At 37.1% G+C, this 20,702-nt stretch overlaps 1 protein-coding gene across 1 annotated transcript; it reads right to left on the reverse strand.

The window, feature by feature from the left end:
* Nucleotides 1-509: 509 nt before the first annotated feature.
* On the reverse strand, nucleotides 510-18,407 carry ccni (cyclin I). The gene is made up of 7 exons (XM_052104061.1): nucleotides 18,162-18,407; nucleotides 15,145-15,301; nucleotides 11,229-11,363; nucleotides 10,344-10,418; nucleotides 9,119-9,259; nucleotides 7,534-7,767; nucleotides 510-1,843 (listed from the first exon to the last, which is right to left on the reverse strand). Exons 2-7 carry the CDS (start codon nucleotides 15,256-15,258, stop codon nucleotides 1,385-1,387), a joined length of 1,158 nt encoding a protein of 385 aa, XP_051960021.1. The 5' UTR covers nucleotides 15,259-15,301; nucleotides 18,162-18,407; the 3' UTR covers nucleotides 510-1,384.
* Between the last annotated feature and the right edge of the window lie 2,295 nt (nucleotides 18,408-20,702).

The raw sequence follows: 20,702 nt of genomic DNA on the forward strand, positions 1-20,702 counted from the left end.
TATTCATACATTATAATATGTAGCTTAACAATCCAATCACTTTTGGTTGATATTCATCTCTTGCAACTTCTTAAATAATAATAATAAAAAAGAAAATACAGTTCCAAAATAAAGCATTTTTGATTGATTCATTATATAAATGTCCATATATGTCCCTTATCAACTCAGTATTTCCTTGTATGTTTTTTATTTTTGACATTTAAGATTTTAGATATTGATTTTAGGTATTTGGCATTTCATCTTTCATAATTATACAAAACACAATAGATGATGTCAAAGTGTATATTGTGGCAAGCACCGATTACATGACTCATCAGTTTCTCGCTTTTGTTTAATGACATTACCAGGCCTGTAAAGCACAATTTTAACCCCCCTGATATTTCCAGGCTTTCCATGACTGTGGGAGCCCTGTAGTTAAGATCTTAAATTGCAGCACTGTCAAAAGGCATCATTTGGCACAGTATCATAATATTCCACACACTAAATGCTCACAAAAAAGACATCAACAGTTCAGAGTATGTTTTCATTTATTTGAGAATTGGGAGATTTCTCTTCAGCAGCACACACTATTATCAGCACCTCAGAGCATGTGAGAGCTTTTGGCAGGAAAACGGTGCATAAAGGTTATGATCAGCAAAGGAATGTTGAAGATCTAAAGTTTTGTAATTTTTTTTTTTCCTTTCAGAATGTTGTTTTTGTATTTTATTCTACACAGCATAACAGTTACATCATTACTATGTTCAGAACAAGCGAGAAACAATTAATCTAACCATGTCAGGCCATGTGTGATCTAATGCCATGGTAACACTAATTCATCGTTAATGCTCAGTATAAGGAAGTGACAGGGAAGTTATTACCCTTCAAACACTAACACACACACACACACACACACACATCACAAGCGATTAGACCAAGCCATGAACCAAGAGAGAGTGTACATTTGTGCAAAACTAATATACATCATAAATGCCACACTTTAACCATGGCCTTAAAAACAAAATATTAATCAAAACTGCAAACGGCAGTCATGAATTCGGCACTCAAACGTGTTGACAAGGAAATTGAAAAAGAGATAAGTTAAAGATGAAGGAGAGGAAAACTGTTGGCGAATACACTTAAAAAGAGACAAACAACGATAAGTCAGAAATGTTTCCACAGATGGGGGGCATTCCTACTTTTTTGGCAAAATCTTTTTTTCCTTTAATATATTTTTTTTTTTTTAATGATTTTTTAAACCCTTTTATGCTTATGCTCAGTCAACAGTTATGAAATAGCATCATGCACAATGTTTTTTTGTTGTTGTTAGTATTTTTGGCTCTCACTTGCTCTGAGGTTGACAGATAAACACGTTTGCTGCGGTTGTGACTGTTTAGGTGTTCTTGCTCTAGGTTTCCCTGACAGGTTGGAGAGGCGGGCAGGGGGAGGAGCCAGCATTCTGCTGTATCACAGGTGGTCTGCAGCTCAAACCCTGCCCTCCTCCAACCGTTTCGCTACTGCACGGAAGCATCCCCTCTTGGGGACTCTCCTCGTTGTACAGACGCTTGATCCCATCAAAATACTCATCCACCTCCATGTGTTCCACCTTCCGCTTGGTCGAGGACTTGCAGTGAAGCCGAAGCTTGGTGCATGAGTGGGTGTGGTTTGTGTTGGGGTCAGAGTGTTGGTGAGGGTCACAGCCCGGTGCGGTCGGAAAGGGGGAGTCTTGCCAGGTGGACAGGGCTCCCCCGTTGCGAGGCAGCAGGGAATGACAGATGTACACAGTGTTAGGAGGCAGGGAAGCCGTGTGTGTGGACAGGCAACGTGCAACCAGCTCTCGACAGCCAATTAGCTGAGAACTGTTGATCTGAATGAGGAAAAAAAAGGTAAAAAAAAATATATTAGTTTTCATTAGGGCTGTCAGTCAATTAAAATGTTTAAAAATCGCAATTCAATATTTTTTTCTTTTATTATAGTGATTAATCGCAGATTTTGAAAAATGCTGAAATTTCACACTATATATATACACACACACACACACACACACACACACTTATTTTCCTGTCAAAATACATGTATTTCCATCTTAGGAAATAAAACAAAGCAATATGTACAATATAATGCTTCATTAACATTTTCCAAACAAAGCTTTCCACAATCCTATAGATAGAAATGCACTAAAAATATCACCTATTCAAGTAACATGTAACGTTTCCCAAAGTCTAAGTGTGAAGCTGACTTAGAGAGAATTAGGTTGAGTTTCCATTCATATTTTCATTCATTTCATATTTCTATATACATACAATTACATTTAAAATATGTATCTCATAAAATGATATGCATTTGCAACTGCTGTGAATTGTTTTTTTAATTCCTGCTCTGTGAATATACACCTAATTGCCACTCCAGATGCAGCTTCTGTGCCACCTTTGCCGTTTAAAGATGGCTTTAGTCCCAGTAGGTTTAGTATTCATTGCAATGGGCATTAAGTCTCAAACTCTCATCCGCCACAATTTTAATCTGCCGGTAGATTGAGACTTATCTGCTTAGTTACAGCTGTGTTTTACAGCAATCGTGAAGCTGCATTCATGATTCGCGTCAGAGCGTCAAAACCAATGCCAATTTGAACTCCACAGGAAAAGCAGAGTGATAGTTAAGACTTGCCATGCTTCTCTGTAGTAATTAACATGTGCTGAAAATACTTGACTACTAATCACAAGTCCCACCTGGGCTTGTTTTGTACATCAAATAACACCGCTAAGAGGTCCTTTCTCTGTTTTATCACTAATAGTGAAAAGCTGTATTTATGTCCGTCACTGTAATGATTCTGGGCAGACACATTACAAAGGTTACGCCCTCTCAACAGGTGTTTAAGCTGGTTTAATGGTAAATGTGTTTATTTGCAATTAAGAAAATTGAATGAGTCAATAACAAAAGCTCAAACTCAAATTCTCAAAACAATATGCCACGAAAGGCCATGTGTTACAGTGATTTAACGGGGTGTTCTTAGGCGCAACATGAAGCATAACCCCCTTAACCCCGATTTGGCTTATTGTGTTTATGAAACGCTAGGAACCGTAAAGCCCAAAGTATGCGTCGGTTTTTAAGCAAATGCTTATTGTCTGCTCAGTCACACGCGAGCCTTTCAACGTCAACATTTTATTTGACCTTGCACATATCAGTGTTATTGTTAACTAAAGCTAATAAAAAATAAATATATTGTTAACTAAAATAAGATACGAATATAGATTTAAAAAACTAAAACTACAGTTTCAAACTATCTTTAGTTTTCATATGTGAAAGTATGTGAATATAAAGGGGCAAGAACTCATGTGTGGTTTTGAACGGTCAGATTAGCACAACAACAATAGGTGGAGGGCGCAAAGCCTACGCTGACGCAGAGTCTGCAAAATGTGCAAGCTGACAATTTAGTGATTTAGTGAGTAAAAAAAGCAATCAAGCAACTAACGACAATTTTAGCGACTTTTGTAGTCTGCTTTAGAGGTATTCTTCCACATTTGGTGACAGAAGCAGCAGGATTTACATGCAAACTTACACCATCTCTGTTGGTAAGTTTAACAGTACCACCAGAACTTGCCATAAATCTAATCTTTAGCCACTTTCACTCAGTCAGCTGAAGTAGTTCTTACAGAGGGCAATCCCTAAAAATAAAATAATAATAAATAACTAAATAGTAATGTAAAAAAAAGTAATAAAAACTACCAAAAAAAAAAAAAAAAAAATCTGAACTCTAATAACACTGGCACGCATTCAAAGGTGATTGGCGCATGCACGCTACGACTTCGATGAGATACTGTTTGAGATTAGACCCATTAAGACTTGTTATACAAATGCAGGTATTTCCAGACCTCCTCAAAACACACGCTCATGACACAAGAGTACATCCACTGTTATAGTTCCCACATTCATCTCCTGATGTTTAGCGGAGATAACATCATCTTCTAGAACTTCATGCCAGCAATGGCTAAAATGTGAGAATTGCCACCTTGTGGACTCACCAATTAGTGTAAATAATATCAGGCACACTCCGGCTTCCTCCCACCATCCAAAAGACATGCAGGCTAGGTTAATTGGTGTCTCCAAAAAAATTGCCCTAGGTGTGGATGTGAGTGTGAGTGTATGTCTGTCTATGTGTGGCCCTGCGATGGACTGGCGACCTGTCCAGGGTGTCCCCCGCCTTTCGCCCAATGTTAGCTGGGATAGGCTCCAGCCCCCCGCGACCCTGTACACAGGATAAGCGGTTGATGATGGATGGATGGAATATCAGGCACATGCTTGTTCTGCACGGCTGAAAAATTGGGCTGCGTGTTCAGTGCTCGAGCACTCTGCCGATAATGAAATTTGCGTCATGAGTCATGTCCACGGATGCCAAAATATACTTCGGGCTTAATATAATAAAAGGCACCAATTATCAATAAAATTACATTTATTGATATTAATAAACTACTTCTCCAAGTAATAATGAATTTCATTAACCAAAGCAACATATGCATTAATGCTGCATTATTGGGTGTTTCTTTAACAGCAGTTGATTTGTATAAAAAAAAAAAAAATTAAAAAAAAAATCAATTTGAACAGATTTAAAAACTTTCATTTTGTTATATGGACAAAATAAAAAATAAATAAATAAATAAAAAAATATTTTGACTTCAAAATTGCATTTGTCTTACGCACTTACCTATAACTTTTTAGATGTGCAAGGTTAATTGGATTTATCGTGTTATATGAAGGACATATTAAAACTCACTTGGAAACGTTACCAGGCCATCGTCATTTATTTTTAGTACTTCTCAAATGCCTTTTTATATACAGATTTAAGTGTTTAAGACTTGTCCCAGACCCACTGGACTTTGAATATGAAATTATGAAAAGAAACAAAAAAACGAGGAGGGGGGGCGTGGCCAGGCCGTGATGGGGCATGGCCGCCGCTGACTCAGCTGATCAGCGGGAGAGCGAGGCACCAGTTCGAGAGAGAGACGAACGCGGGAGCGCTGCATGTGCATTCGTCTCATGTTTTATGTTGTTTTAAGTTCATTTATACCATTAAACTTAGTTTAATGGTATAAGAAAATTCAAGGTAAATATCACTTGTGAGCAGACTATTTTTATTGGATGTGAAATCTGTAAAAGTATTTAAAATTATGCAAAAAGTGTGAAAATATTTTTTTATTGTATTTAGTTTACTTAAAATGTTAGCCATGAAACCAGTGTGAGCTAGAAGGAATCAGACATTTTATTTCAAAAACATTAAAAAAAAATAATCATCATCATTGGGCATCCACACTCAACTCACCACGTGAGCAACACACATTAACCACATTATAGCGACCAAGAGGAGGTTACCCCACGTAACTCTACCCTCCCTAGGAACTGGGCCAATTTGGTTGCTTAGGAGACCTGGCTGGAGTCACTCAGGACGCCCTGGATTGGAACTCGTGACTCCAGGTGTGGTAGTCAGCGTTTTTACTCGCCAAGCTGCCAAAGCTACAAATGTGCAATAACCATTGAACCTTTAAGGAAGTGATCATTTAAAACAGCCCTCTATACATGTACTTCCCCAGATACGTTACGCACATACAAATGAATTGTAAAACCCAAGTGAGAAACAAAGAGCTGTTGGTTTCAATGCTGTACATTTCTTTCCATCTGTATTGCAGATGGCTTTTTGGGGCCTCGATGGATCTTGCAACATGATATTATGACGTTTGGTCATGGGATGCATTTAATAATTCATCAGCAGGTACAAACAAAACCGTTGAGGCTACTTGGATGTCTCTGGACGTGCTTTTCATATTTTATTGTGCATTTATATGTTTTCTTTATTTAAATACAGTTAATACAACATTAAAACTCTAAATGTAGTCTATATTGTGACCCTTCTCTTTACTCGCTTGCTTTCCAGCAAGATGTGATGCAATAGACCATTGCTTTGGCAATGTCACCGCTAATGTCAAACACAGAAGTGGTGGCAAAAACCATGTGTAAAACAAAAAAAGAGAACTTTTATTGGATTACGTCATTGAAAAATTATTTTGATGGCTCTCGTTGACTGCTGTGGCTTCAAGCCATCAACAGAGCTGACTGGACTGAGATAATTTCAACTCACAACTTTGCAAAAAAAAATTAAAGATGGCGCTGTTGTGAATAAGGTCTAGCATGTGCTGAATAACATTTATATATTTTTTCATGGCAGATAACTTTAAGTAATACTTTAACATGTAATTAAGGGCAGTTCATTTAAAAATTACATTTCTGTCATCACTGCTCACCCTTGAGTCTGAATGAGCCTTTCTCTGCCACGGAGCAACAAAGGAGATGTTAAGCAAAACGTTTAGTCTCGGTCACCATTCACTGTCACTGCATCGTTTTATCAATGTAAGTGAATGGTGACTGAAAGTCCCTAATATCTCCTTTTGATATCCACTGAAATAAGAAAGTCATGCAGATTTGCAACAGCACAAAGTGTTGAAAATTTTCATTTTTGTGTGACATAAGTCAAAATATTCAAGTCAAAACTCATCAGTTACCTTAAAAATGGCTGTTTAAAGTTGACGAGATGTATTGATAATGTAAACAGATTAAATTATGAAAGAGAACTGAGCTGCATAATTTGTTATGATGTATATTGAAAACATTTCATACTAAGTATTAAATATAGCTCATTTTCACATTGTCTATATTAATATTATAATATTTATATAATTATATTATTGTTTTGTATATGTGGCATAGGGGGCGTGGTTATGTGTCGGTCTGCGGGAGTGGTAGGACTCGTCACCTGAGTCGTAATTATCTCTAACACCTGTCTCACATTATAGTGATGGTGGTGGGAGACCTTAAAAGGCGCATCAGAGAGAGGAGAGAATTACCTGCAAGCACGTCTACCACAGACCGACACATGACCATGCCGTTTTAAGCATCTCCTCTATTCACATCCCAAAATTTAAGAGCTCAGTAAATTAAATCTTAGACTTCTTGCAATTTAAGATATTTAACACTTTTTATGGCCTTAAATTTTAAAAAGGAAATTTAAGACTTAAGGACCCGCGTGTACCCTGAATGAGGTTTGATGGTTTTTTTTTTTTTTTTTATTAATTTTCTCCCCAATTTGGAATGCCCAATTCCCATTGTGCTCTTAGTCCTTGTGGTGGTGTAGTGACTCACCTCAATCCGGGTGGCGGAGGTTTGATGTTACTGACATATTTTTTTCCAGTTCTTTATTAATGATTTGATTTTAAGAGTGAATAACAACTTAACTTCATTCTACTTAGTGTTCAAATAGCTTGACAGAAAACAGTCACTCTTCACTTTAATATATTACCATTTACCCTCTTTTGTGTTCCAGGGAAGGAGGAAAGTCATATGGGGTTGGAGCAACATCAGGGTGTGTAAATATAGTGACAGAATTTTCATTAATGGGTGAACAATTATTTAATGATTGATGCCTAAAGCCTCATAATGGCCAATTATTAGGCCTGGCCAATAAAAATCATCATCTAACCATCTTCATCTGTTTGAGATCTTCTGAGTTTTTACCTGTGCTTTGTGCAGCAGGTCAACAGTGAGAGCGAACCAATCAGGACAGAGTTTCTCCAGTTCCAGCGTGATGAGTGCGAGGGAGAGCAACGAGCCGCGCATCTGCAGCACTGCAGTATGGGCCAGACAGTGGAAGAGCTGTTGGGTGAGCAGAGCCATGTGCTGTGATGGGTTCAGACCCAACCACACCGCGTTCAGACGCCCAGACTTACAGCTCAGCACCATCGCATGGAACTAAAGTGAGAAAAGCGACAAATGGGGGGCATACATGTATTAATTATATAATTATGATTATATACAAATGACAGGTAAGGTATATAATTATCCTTTAATATATTAACTCGTGTGTAGACTCTCTTAGGGACGCATTTTACATATATCTCTGGTGTAAATAAGATGGCTTCGAAAAGCTGCTTTGGTTTTGTTTTCAATCATGTCATTTGTGACCAAGTAAAATTGTGTGTTGATATAACAAAGCAATCTAAAGTTATAAACATTATTTATCCTAGTGTACAAAAATGTCTCCATGTGTCCATAAGCCTCTCTAAACAAATAAAACATAATAAATGTACATAAAAACTAATTACACACGCAAACATAACAACTAAAGGTTTGCATAGCATGCATAGTGAATGTGCCATTTGACTCGATAAGTCTGCATTACTGATTTTGTCTTATTTACTTGGCACCATTTCCTGGTGGGAACATGTAACCGTCACCAAGCACGTGACTTTCTGCCCAAATATGGATGATTTTTGCACCAATCTGAGCCTAATCCGATTGGTTTAGTGTTCCATTGATGCTACATAATATCAGAGGTCATCTGATCCAGGAAAGCTAAAGTGTTTTCAGCCATAATTTGCAAGATGCCACATAGCCAGTGCTTCGTGTCAGTTATCGAATGATCTATGTATCCCATTACCTTGAGTAAAGGGCTCGTTTGGAAGATAATCACCACCTCCAAGTAATGGTATGTGATACTTTGTTCTGTTTATTTTTTGTGAAGTTATAAGCAATTTAGCAACACTTGTTCGCATGAAACATAAATGTCAAAGTCACATACTTAGCTATTACTCTCTATATGCTGGGATGTATTCTACTCTTTGAGAGCTTTCCAGCAACATATGACTTTTTGATGAGATTGCTGTTTTTACAGATTACAAAATTTATGAATAATATGTGCAGTGCAAAAGTTATCAAAACAGAACAATTCAGATTTGTCTGCAAATTTCAAAACACTTTCAGTTTTGGTCATAATGCCTACATGCAATGAGAAATAGAGCTTCTAAGCTTTCAAACAACACATAGTTTGTGTTGGTCAAGACTGTAGTTAGTAATATTTTGACAAAACTTAGCATGGGCCACCAACTGAGTTCCTTTATAAACTAACAAGAAAAAAAAAACATTGTTTGAATTATAATAATATGGTCTGATATTATGTGCTTCCAATATTATCAGTATCAGTCTGATTATGCAAAGTATCCCCAATCCAGTCAATAACATATAGTACATTCCTAGTTGACATGCATGTAGAGTTGCATTTTGGTGGCATTGTGCAAGTTCCTGTGACTGTATGTGTACTCACGATGTAAAGAAAATCCAGTGCAGTGGTGAAATGCAGGTCCCAGTTCAGCTTATCCAGAACAATCCTCTCCATTCGCAAGATCTCTGATGGAGAACAGCCACATCTGCTGCTGGAGGCCAGCTCTCTCAGAGACGGGATCCGCTACACAAACACACAGCAAAAGGTTAAACATACAGACACGTACAAAGCAACCTGTAAAAACATATGGAACTAAAACAACCAGGGTTTCCCATAAACTTCCATGACTTTTCCAGTCATGTGATTACTGGATTTTAAAATGGAAACAAAAGAGATATGAATGCAGCTCAACGTGGGAATTGATCAAAAAGCAATATCAAGATAATGAAATATTTTAGCGCAGAGCATATCTAGAAACATTCACTATCAATAATAATTTTCCAATAATTCCCTTAGATTTTATTAATTTCCATGACTTTCCAGGACCATTACCATTTACAAATTCCAGATTCCTTTCTAGGAATTCCACTGCCGTTGGATCCCTGTAAATCACACACTATTTGAAAATGCACCTTCAATTTCTTTCTAATAGTTAAACTCTTTACTAAATTAGTGTAATAGCTTCCTAAGATAAAGCCAGATCAAATGACCACTTCTAGGCAGAAATAACTTTTAAAAAGGAGTGCCAAATAAATAACCAGGTTTTCAAATTAACCAAATAAACTACAGTTTGTACAAGGTTGAGCCTAATTTCAGACTTCTATTGTTTTTCAAGGTATCTGCTTCCTTTGTGATGTCACTCAGTCAAGTTCTAATAGTAGGTCAATTTTCCCCACAGCAGAATTTAACTTTTGTTTTATGGATAGTGTAACTTTACATAAAGCCACTGAGACCAGTGATGACATCCTGACAATGAATCAACTCAGCAGTTTCTTATAATAACAGAAATACATGTTTGAGTGGTAGACAGGGCAGGATTGGTAATCTGGCATACCGGGCATATTCCCGGTGGGCCGACGCACTTTGGGGCCTTTCAGGGGCAGACTGGCCATTGGGAGAACCGGCGGCCGCAAAATGGGCCGCGATAAACTGAAACGAGTCTCCGCGTTATGCAGAAAGACCCACAAAACGGTGGCGTGATATGCCGAAGGGGGCAGCGACATGACCCCCAAACAACTTTTGGGCCAGTTGCCATGTAAAATCCCAGGCCGATATCTCTTTCCAGTCTACCCCTGGTGGTAGATCAGCATATTAATATTATGTTCACCTCATCTTCCTCACTGAACTTAACAGCCAGGAAGAAACAAGAGATGGCGATGCAGCGCAGGTACTTTGGACGGGCCTGAGAGAGAAAGACAGAGAGACATGGATCAATAACAGGTAAAACAGCCACTGCAATACAATGTAGGTCTGTTTACACTTGGGGTCACTTCATGCATCTTGATCGAACTGATTTCTGCACTTAAAATCAAAACTAAAAATTAGGTTGATAAAAGGCTATTTGACATTTGACTTTTTATATCTTAATAACAGTCCAGTTAGTAAAAAATGCATTGAGTGTAAATACTCCCCATTTCTTCTGTTGTTTTACTGCTTACTGTACAATGCACACATTGAGTTTGGCATAATAAAGGACATGCACAATTTCCTGTGTTAATTTCCTGTTCGTTTGGATGCAAAAGCACTAAGATTCTGATCTACAGTGACTACCAAATAGTAACGTACTACTTGCAAACAGAGATCCAAGTATAGTCACAATAACGGCATTTTAGTGTCTCGGTTGTAAAAATACATCACAGTGCAGTTTCAGTTTCTGTAGAGGAAAATTCTCAAATAGTCTCTGCAGTCCTTGAAAAGTCAAGAGAATGTTCTCAAAGAAGCTCTAAAAGAATATGGCATACTGAGGGTAAAAAAAATGTTTTTAGATAATATATAATATATTAGATGATCAGTTACCTAACTTTTATCTCTAGAGCTTATCACATGACAAAAGTACTGCCTCTGACAGTTAATCATGCCAAAATATAAGCCTGATAAACCCATGTGTACACGCAAGCATCTGTTTAATGGAAAATGCCCAAGAACACATTGTAAAAACACAATCACTGACTGGAACAGAAGACCTTGACCTGTCAGATGTTTTAAACATTACCTTAATGGTGGATAGAAAGCAGTCCAGGATGTTGATGGCCAGGCAGAGGGTCTCTGGATAAAGTTTGAGCTGGGAATGCACATCCCTCAACCACCGGACGGCCTCATCACGCTTTTCAGGGGAAATATCTGTATCCTGAAGAATAAAAACACATTACAGTAAATTACATTGAAGGGTGAGGGTCGAAATCCCTTGTCTCTTCAGATATATCAATACATATATATATATCCTTTTATATCAATATCTATCTATATTATGTATAACAACATAATCTTTACACAGACATAGTGTCAAACACATGAGTGTTTCTTCAACTTGGAGACATTTACATTTTGTCTTTTTATTACAGCAAATAGAATTCAACTTTTTTCATGTCCCAGGTGCCAGACGGGCTGGTTTGAGTATTTCTGTAACTGCTGATGTCCTGGGATTTTCACACACAACAGTCTCTAGAATTTACTGCTGCCAAAATCGAAAAACATCCAGACTGGTTTGAACCGATAAAGTCTACGATAACTCAAATGACTGCTCTGTACAATTGTGGTAAGAAGAATACAATCTAAGAATGCCATTCTGAGATGCGGGTTGGCGCTCGATTGGGGAAACTCCAGAGGTTAGGTGGAGAAACTGACGTGCCAAATACCTAGTGAACACTGCACTCAACTTCTATGCCAGCGCTATCAGCGATGAAGTGCAGATCCAATCCGTTGCTTTCGTCTCTGCATTGCAACATGATCTTCGGAGATCTCACTCACCGAACAGCGACGCCGGGCCTCGGTTGAATTGGAATTCGTTTTTGCAATCACCCCTACACCATTTTGTTCCACTTGTTCTCGTGTGAATGATCTCCCCCGTTTCGTTCCAATCCACCATATTTTAAACTCTCCTCTCTGAGTCTCTTAATTAAGGACAGGTGTAATCAACCAGGTGTTGTCGGTTTTCCATACCGCCACACTCTACGCATCTTTTAAACTGTAAAATTAATTAACATTTTAAAAATTTATTAATTTATTGATTTAATTCCTCAAGGAAAACTAGTCCCGTCCGAATAGGGCTTCAGTGTCCTTAATAACAGAGTCAACAAGTGTCAGCGAAAAGTATTCTTGAGCTAAAATATAAAACAGGTGGTGTTTGAAGAAAACAAAGAAAAATCAAGGTAAATATCACTTATGAGAGGAATGTTTATTGGGTATAATTTTCAATCAAGACGTTATTTTGCCAAATTATGCAAAGTGTTAAAATCTATTTTTTATTGTGTGTACTTTGGATACATAAAATGTTAGCTTTGAAATTAGCCTCAGGACAGGAGTCAAGACATTAGATTAAAAAAAAAAATGTGTACATGTCTACTCTGATGGACATTGTTAGTTGACAAATAAACTAGTGAGAGTGAAAAATGTTTTAACAAGACAAAAAGTGCTGAAGTTGAAGAAACACGCATGTGTCTGACACACAGCAATATAGTCACAGCAACAGTAAACAAACATCAGTATCTAATGAGATAAAACTTCAAAACAGGCTCATAAAATTGTGACAAACTGCTGAGAAGCCTTTAAAAGTCTGGTTTATACATCTGTCTCTAACCTATGCTGTGGAGTTTGCATTGATAGTCCTGCGTTGGTGTGTCCGAGTCATTTTGTGAGTAAACACCCAAGTACTAGTACACAGCATTTTGGACCATTTGTAGATGTACAAATACAAGCTTGATTTAGACCAAAATAGAGGAAGTTGCACTAATCCAAGCATGATGTGATAAAAGCATGAATTACTGTTTGGAGGAATTTCTTCAGAAAGAAAAGGTTTTACTTTAGAGAGAAGTCGAAGTGGAAGATCCCTGATCTAACCACAGCTTTCATTTGTTTATCAAACTTCAGGCTGCTATCAAAAAGAAGCCTAAATTCTTTGTGCAGGATGTGGTAAAAGGCACAAGACATCCTATGCATTTCATAAATAAACAAAAGCAATGTAATTTGTGGATTCAAAGTATTTACTTAAATTATTATAGCATTATAAAAGGAGTTCATCTTTATAATGATATAACAAAGTATGTAGTATTAAGGAACATATTATTTATTATACATGTTGCGTGCCATGCAGAGAGAAAAAATAAAATCAGAAATGTACCATATGCTTGGATTTAAGTCACTTAAATAATAATGAATAAAATTATTGGCAGACTTTGATGCTCTGTACTAATTTCATTGTTTCCAAATTAATAACCAACTACTCGCTTGACCAACACAAAAAAAGGGAAGTTTTAAAGCTTAGAAGCTGGAATTTACAATGTATATATCCAAAATAACCAACTCTTAAAAGGCGCTTTAGTTTGCTGACAAATTCAAAGTGTTCCATTTACATAACTTATAAAATATAATTATCTACTGTACACCATAATGTCAAACATACACCCTGTCTAGACCAGACGTGAGCGGCGCGTCACATCAAAAGAAATAGAACCCATTATAGCCTCGTGTGAAACCGCGTCCACATGAGTGGACGTTGTATTTTGGTTTTGCTATACGCCAAGCATAATTTCATTACATTTATACCAACTGATCTCAGTTCAGGAGACTCCGTGCTGTCAGTAATGGGTTACATTTTCAATCTACGGCATCATGTGGCCAAACAACATGGTGCCGATCACAGCGGAGCTTGTCTTTGGAAGAAACGCCAACAAAAGTACATCTGTAAGAACCCTAATTAAGTTTTTACATTAAAACGTGTTTGAGTCAGGGGGCCTGGGTATCTCAGCGAGTATTGACGCTGACTATCACCCCTGGAGTCACGAGTTCGAATCTAGGGTGTGCTGAGAAACTCCAGCCAGGTCTCCTAAGCAACCAAATTGGCCTGGTTGCTAGGGAGGGTACAGTCACATGGGGTAACCTCCTCATGGTCGCAATTAAATGGTTCTCGCTCTCAATGGGGCACGTGGTAATTTGAGCGTGGATTGATAGTTTGGTATTATTTAAAATGTCACAACTTAGTCCTGCTGCCACACTGGAAGTGCCCGTTGCTGTGCGTCATGCCGACAGCAAATGGGTGTCCCATTCCATTTTGCGCTGCGTGTGCTGGCGCTACTACTGCCAACAACATAAATAAACGGTTTATTACTTTCGTGTCAAGATGTCTAGTGTAGGTAGCCTCAAGCCGTTTAGAGTAGGCTACTACAAATATCGTTTCACTCCCATACCAAAAACAGAGTTTACATTGATAGAATATAAAAATAGCAGATGCTAGCGAAAAACAAGTCCAAATGTGACACGATGGTAAATCGTCTGCACTTATATAGCGCCTTTTTAACCTTAGCAGTATTCAAAGCGCTTTACACTGTCTCATGCACCCATTCACACACCAATGAGAGCTGCCATGTACGGCGCTAGCCTGCCATTGGGAGCAACCTGGGGTTCAGAGTCTTGCCCAAGGACACTTCGGCATGTGAAGTCATGTGGGCTGGGAATCGAACCACCAACCCTGCGATTAGTGGACAACCCACTCTACCACCTGAGCCACAGCCGCCGATCAGAAGACAAGGGGGCGGTTTCTGGCTTTTAAGCCGGCCAATCACAGCTGTTGTGGTCTGCGTTGATGCGACACGTGGTCACATTTTATAAGAGGTTCTATACAGAAGTATAAATCGTCCCTTAAATCACAAGGTCTTACATTTCAAGGTCTAGTAAAACTTGTCTTCTGGTGTATATTTGTGCAGAACATACTGAATGTTTTTCCAAATCAGACATATACTGCAGCCTATTATGAGAACTAGTGCCTCCAAAGTATAAAACTACTGATGATGACATATTATAACAAAATTCAAATTCTATTTGAACCAACACAGAAACTACAATACCAAAATGTAAACATTGTTTTGTCATACTCACCAAACCAGAAACATCTGCTCTCTCGCTGACAGACTCACCTGGTTGGTAGGTTTCTTTGGCACGTAAACCTTCCACATATTGGCTTCCCTAGAAACTGCCTTCTCCAGAAGAGATGACAGCTTCCGGCTCTCCATGGGCTCGGCAAACTTCATCACGAACCCTGGAAAAGCCAACCTCCCCACTGGATACAGCTACCTGAGTACGAAACACATAAAACAGCTTAATAATAGATACAAATAACTATATAAGGTTTGACAAGTCAGTGTTGAAGGGAAGTATGAGCTGCCTTTGGAACTGTATTTTATTACTCAACTTTGTTTACATTTAAAAACCCAGTCTCAAAAATACTTTTTTTTTTTTGGTTATTTTCATGGTTATTAGTAGTATTTGTCCCAACCTGTTTGTAAAGCACTTTAAGCTACATTCTTGCATAAAAAGTGTTTAAAATAATAACAAATAATGCTAATGACTTTAATCATTTATTTTATATTATTATTCTTGGATCTGTATTATTATAATTATTATAATACATACCTATTATTATTCCTTTTTAAATTCGACACTCCCAAACTGTTTAGGGAAAGGTTTCAAGATGATTGACAATATAAGTCTCTCGAGTACGTTAAAAAGAAATTCATGTTTATGATTAATAAGCGCAGTTTCTGAGGACAACATTTAATGAACACACCCGATTCGTGATTGTATCATATTGTGCTGTTGTCTTGAATTTATAATAACACTATTATTTGCTGTGATGAGTGACTAACACTACTGCATCCATTACATCAGCTGTATGTTGTGGTAATATAGTGTGCAAGTGTGTGTGTGTGTATTTGGGAGTGTGTTTTTTTGGTGTGTGAGTTTGAGTGTGTGTGATATGAGAGTTTGTGAGTTTGAGTGTGTTTGTGTGAGTTTGAGTGCGTGTGTTTGTGTGAGTGCGTGTGCGTTTGTGTGAGTGCGAGTGCAATTGTGTGAGTGCGAGTGCAATTGTGTGAGTGCGAGTGTGTTTGAGTGAGTGAGAGTGCGTGTGAATGTGTTTGTGAGTGTGTGATATGGAGGACTAAACATGCATAAATAATAAATGAATAAATGTAATACAAAAATAAAGGAATAAATGTCTTGATAAAACAAATATAATTAGCTTTTAATTAAATGTATTCCTGAATTTATTATTGTATGACTTTATTCCTTTATTATTTTCTATATTTATTTTTAACTTTATTTTTATTCTTTTTAGCTTTTAATTATTTATTCATTTTGCATATTTTTTTATTTATGTGTTAATTTATTTTTTAAATGTATTTATTCCCACATATATTTATTTCCATATTTATATATTACAATATATATTTATTTATTTATACATGTATTTATTTTTACTTTTCTGTGTGCAACATGTAAATGAGGGAGGCGGTCCTTGCGTAGCTCCAGTTCATCATTGGATAAGAGCTCAGTAGTATTATCGGAAGCAGATGGACGTCCCACCTCAGCACCCTCTAACTCGCACAGATTTTGAATATGCAGGGAAACGTTTTGCAGAGAGTTTAACAATCCAGGATGTGCTTCTACATTCATACCGGCATACAGCTCTCCTAAAACATCAATAAGCACCTCCAATCTAAATGAAACAGTTATTTGATGCGTGGTTATCGACTTCATTTGCATGTCGCGCAACTCTCTAGATATATGTGAAGCGTCAGCTATAGATTTATATACATGCATAAACGATCAGGGAAATGAAGCATGGTTGTATCTTTTACAATGAACAATCATAACAACAGAAAACAATATTATGGATCTGCAGACATCAAAATATGAAGTTATATACACAGAAAAAAAAGAAGAGGACAAGGTTAAATCATATCATTTATGAAACTTGCTCATTTTGTGTTTTTGTTGAAGAAACAGCTCCCCATTTATTTTGTGATTGTAGTATAACCAATAAATCTTGGCTTGACTGAAGCTCTTATGTTTATAGCCCCACACGCGATATGGCGATGACCTGACGTCACATCAAAACAAGTCAAGAGTAATCGAGCACACGCTTCAATCTATAATAAGCCAATGGTAAGCAGGACACGCCCACATCATTATCATACAAGAGACAGAAATTTAAGAATAAATACAAAAATAAGTACATGTGGGAATATTTAAATATAGAAATAAATACATGTGGGAATAAATAAATATAAAAATAAATGAATGCATAAATAAATAAAAACAAAAACATATGAAAGAATAATTTTTTTTAAAGAATAAAAATAAAAAGAGAAAATAATAAATAAAAAGAGAAAATAATAAAGGGAAAAAAGTAATACAAAAATAAATTCAGGAATAACTTTCATTAAAAACGAATTATATTTGTTTTATCAAGACATTTATCCTTTATTTATTTTCTTATTATTATTTTTGCATGTTTAGTCCTCCATAGTGTGAGTGTGTTTGTGAGAGTGTGAGTTTGTGTGTGTGTGTGTGTGTGAGAGTTTGAGTGTGAGTTTGTGAGAGTGTGTGTTTGTGAGAGTGTGTGTTTGTGAGAGAGTGTGTTTGTGAGAGAGTGTGAGAGAGAGTTTGAGTGCGAATGTGTGTTTGTGAGAGTTTGAGGGCGAGTGTGTGTGTGTGTGTGTGAGAGAGAGTTTGAGTGAGTTTGTGTGTGTGTTTGTTTGCGTGAGTTTGTGTGTGTGTTTGAGTTTGAATGTGTGAGTTTGTGTGTTTGAGTTTGAATGTGTGTGTTTGTGTGAGTTTGTGTGTTTGAGTTTGAATGTGTGTGTTTGTGTGAGTTTGTGTGTTTGAGTTTGAATGTGTGTGTTTGTGTGAGTTTGTGTTTGAGTTTGAATGTTTGTGTGTTTGAATGTGTGAGTTTGTGTGTATGTGTTTGTGTGTGTGAGTGAGCCTAGCTACGCAGCAATAGGTCAATGTAAATGCGTTTACTAACAGCCAGATACACCAAAAAAGCCAGTTTAAAACTTTTGATGTACATTTGTATTTATCGTGACGGGTTTAATATAGCTACATTTTCAAATCGGTCTATTAAAGCTCTTATGAAGTGTTGTTTTACCTCCCCTGCAATGCTGTGGGAAACGCAGATCATCCGGTCCATTAAACTGAGGTCAAATAAAGGAGCAGATCGGATTCCGTCATCTTTTCTAAGCGTCCAGCTTCGCCTCCATATTCGCTGTGAAATTTGGTGTGTGGATTATAAAAAAAATATGGATCCTTCCAAACTGATATTAAAAAGAAAATGAACGGAATATAGACAGAAATGTCTACTTCCGAGGAGGAGGTGAAAAGGAAGGAGAGGCTTCCGCCAACCTCATCGCCGCACACAGGCACATTCGCCAATTTAATATTTTAGCTATTAAAAAAGAACACGAGAAATACTAAACAGCTAAAAATCATAAATGGAACAAAAATAATATTTTGATTTGATTGACAGCTTTTGTTTCAACGGAGATGTGGGAAATGTATCAACTGTGTCTTAAGAGGACTACTTTCTCTGGCGAAGGGATTTTGAAGCGTCGATTGTATTGGGACTACTTTCATATACAAAGCTATTAAAGGAATATTCCAGGTTCAGTACAAGTTAAACTCAATCTACAGCATTTGTGGCATAATAGTCATTACCACAAAAATGTATTTCGACTGGGTCCCTCCTTTTCTTTAAAAAAAAAAAAAGCAAAAATCTGGGTTACAGTGAGGCACTTACATTGGAAGTGAATGGGGCCAATCCGTAAACATTTAAATGTACATACTCAATGTTTAAGAAGTATAACCACAAGACGTAAACAATATATATGTTTATATAAGGCTTACCAACCTTTTCAGTGTAAAGTTATATCCAATAATACAACTCTGTTGCCATGACGACTTAACGCTGTAAATGTTAAAACACTAAAATGATCGTAGAAATTACGATATAAACAATTTTATAACTCAAATAATACATGAGTTTTAAATGAAGAATTAAAGTGAGTGCTTTTATACAATTATAAGCTTTTAGTTTAAACCCTCTTTAAACTGGCCCAGTTCCCTTTCATTGTAAGTGCCTCACGATACTTCGATTACATCGATGCGTAACGTCGATTTTAGCTTCAACTTTTTATTTAAGAAAAGGGGGACGAGTCCTTTTTTACATTTTTTTGTGGTAATCAACAATAAAGGTTCTAGTATGTCGAAGTGGCTTATATTGGATTACACTGACACCTAGTGGCCTGGATGCTGCATCATTCAGAGTGGTGGTGGCGTAGTGGACTAAAGCACATAACTGGTAATCAGAAGGTCGCTGGTTCGATACCCACAGCCACCACAATTGTGTCCTTGAGCAAGACACTTAATCCAGGTTGCTCCGGGGGGATTGTCCCTGTAATAAGTGCACTGTAAGTCGCTTTGGATAAAAGCATCTGCCAAATGCATAAATGTAAATGTAAATTCAAACACAGTACAGTTACCCATGTTAGTGAAGAAATTCACTATGCACAGTAAACCAGAATTAATTTAATTTTTTAAGGGTGAAAAGAGACCAACTCGATTACATCACTGACACTGCATCATGGGAGCATATGGTTGCTCCAAAGTGCATTTTCTGATTGGTGAAGCTTTAGACCATAGGTTAACCATTAATCCCGCTATCAAACATGATTTTTAAACAGTTAAAATAACCCAGACTGATGGGTTCAATGGAAGCATATACCATCAATGAACAACCTTGTAGCTCAAGGTAGGTCTGTCTTTAAAGATTTATAAGTTATCATTGAAAATCAATTAGTCTATGGGATAAATGAATGGGATTTTTACTTCCGGAACCAAACTGTTCCGCTCTATTCAGCTGGTCATATGATGCTAACATGGCTGCCCCCATGAGTGGACCCTCTCCATGTAGAATAAACAATCTTTCATAAGGTTACTCATTTGACTGAACTCTTCATCTCACATGAGTGGTGATGATTTTATACATACGTTTCAAAATTACTATTCATTTCTTTAGCTGTAAAACTTTCTAAACGAGGAAAAATCTTATGTAGTGCACCTTTAAAACACAAATGATGTTGACTGAGCTTAATTTATATTGAATCCGGAAGTTTCCTTTAAATTCAAAATTATATGTGTGTGTGTGTGTGTTTACATCTATATATTCGACTTTCACCAGCTTTCCGCACAGATAGTTGGCTTTAGAATTAAACCGTATTGAAATATACACTCATTGCCTTACAATTTAGTCTGATTAATTTTTATTAAATACACTGGACAGCACCACATCATGTAAATGGTAGTTATAACTCGGACCCAAAGGAGTATATCAATGCATCAATGTTTTAATGTTTAATATAACTATTCAATCTGGATTTAATCAATTTTTCTTCTATTGTTGCATTCAGCTAATGTTAATCCCCTCACTGCTGTTGACAAGGGAAAAACAGATACGGAATATTACCGTGAGAAACTTTACTACATATTTACCCCCTGGCAACTCTGTCAAAACGTAACGCCATAACAGCCAATCAGAATGCAGGGGAGACTAGAGCAAAACCAGCCAATCGTTGACGAGTTCATGTGAGGCTGTAGCCAATGGGAGTCGAAGATTTTGGGCGGACTATTTGAA

This window comes from Xyrauchen texanus, chromosome 34 (genome assembly GCF_025860055.1).
Source record: "Xyrauchen texanus isolate HMW12.3.18 chromosome 34, RBS_HiC_50CHRs, whole genome shotgun sequence".
Lineage (NCBI taxonomy): Eukaryota > Metazoa > Chordata > Actinopteri > Cypriniformes > Catostomidae > Xyrauchen > Xyrauchen texanus.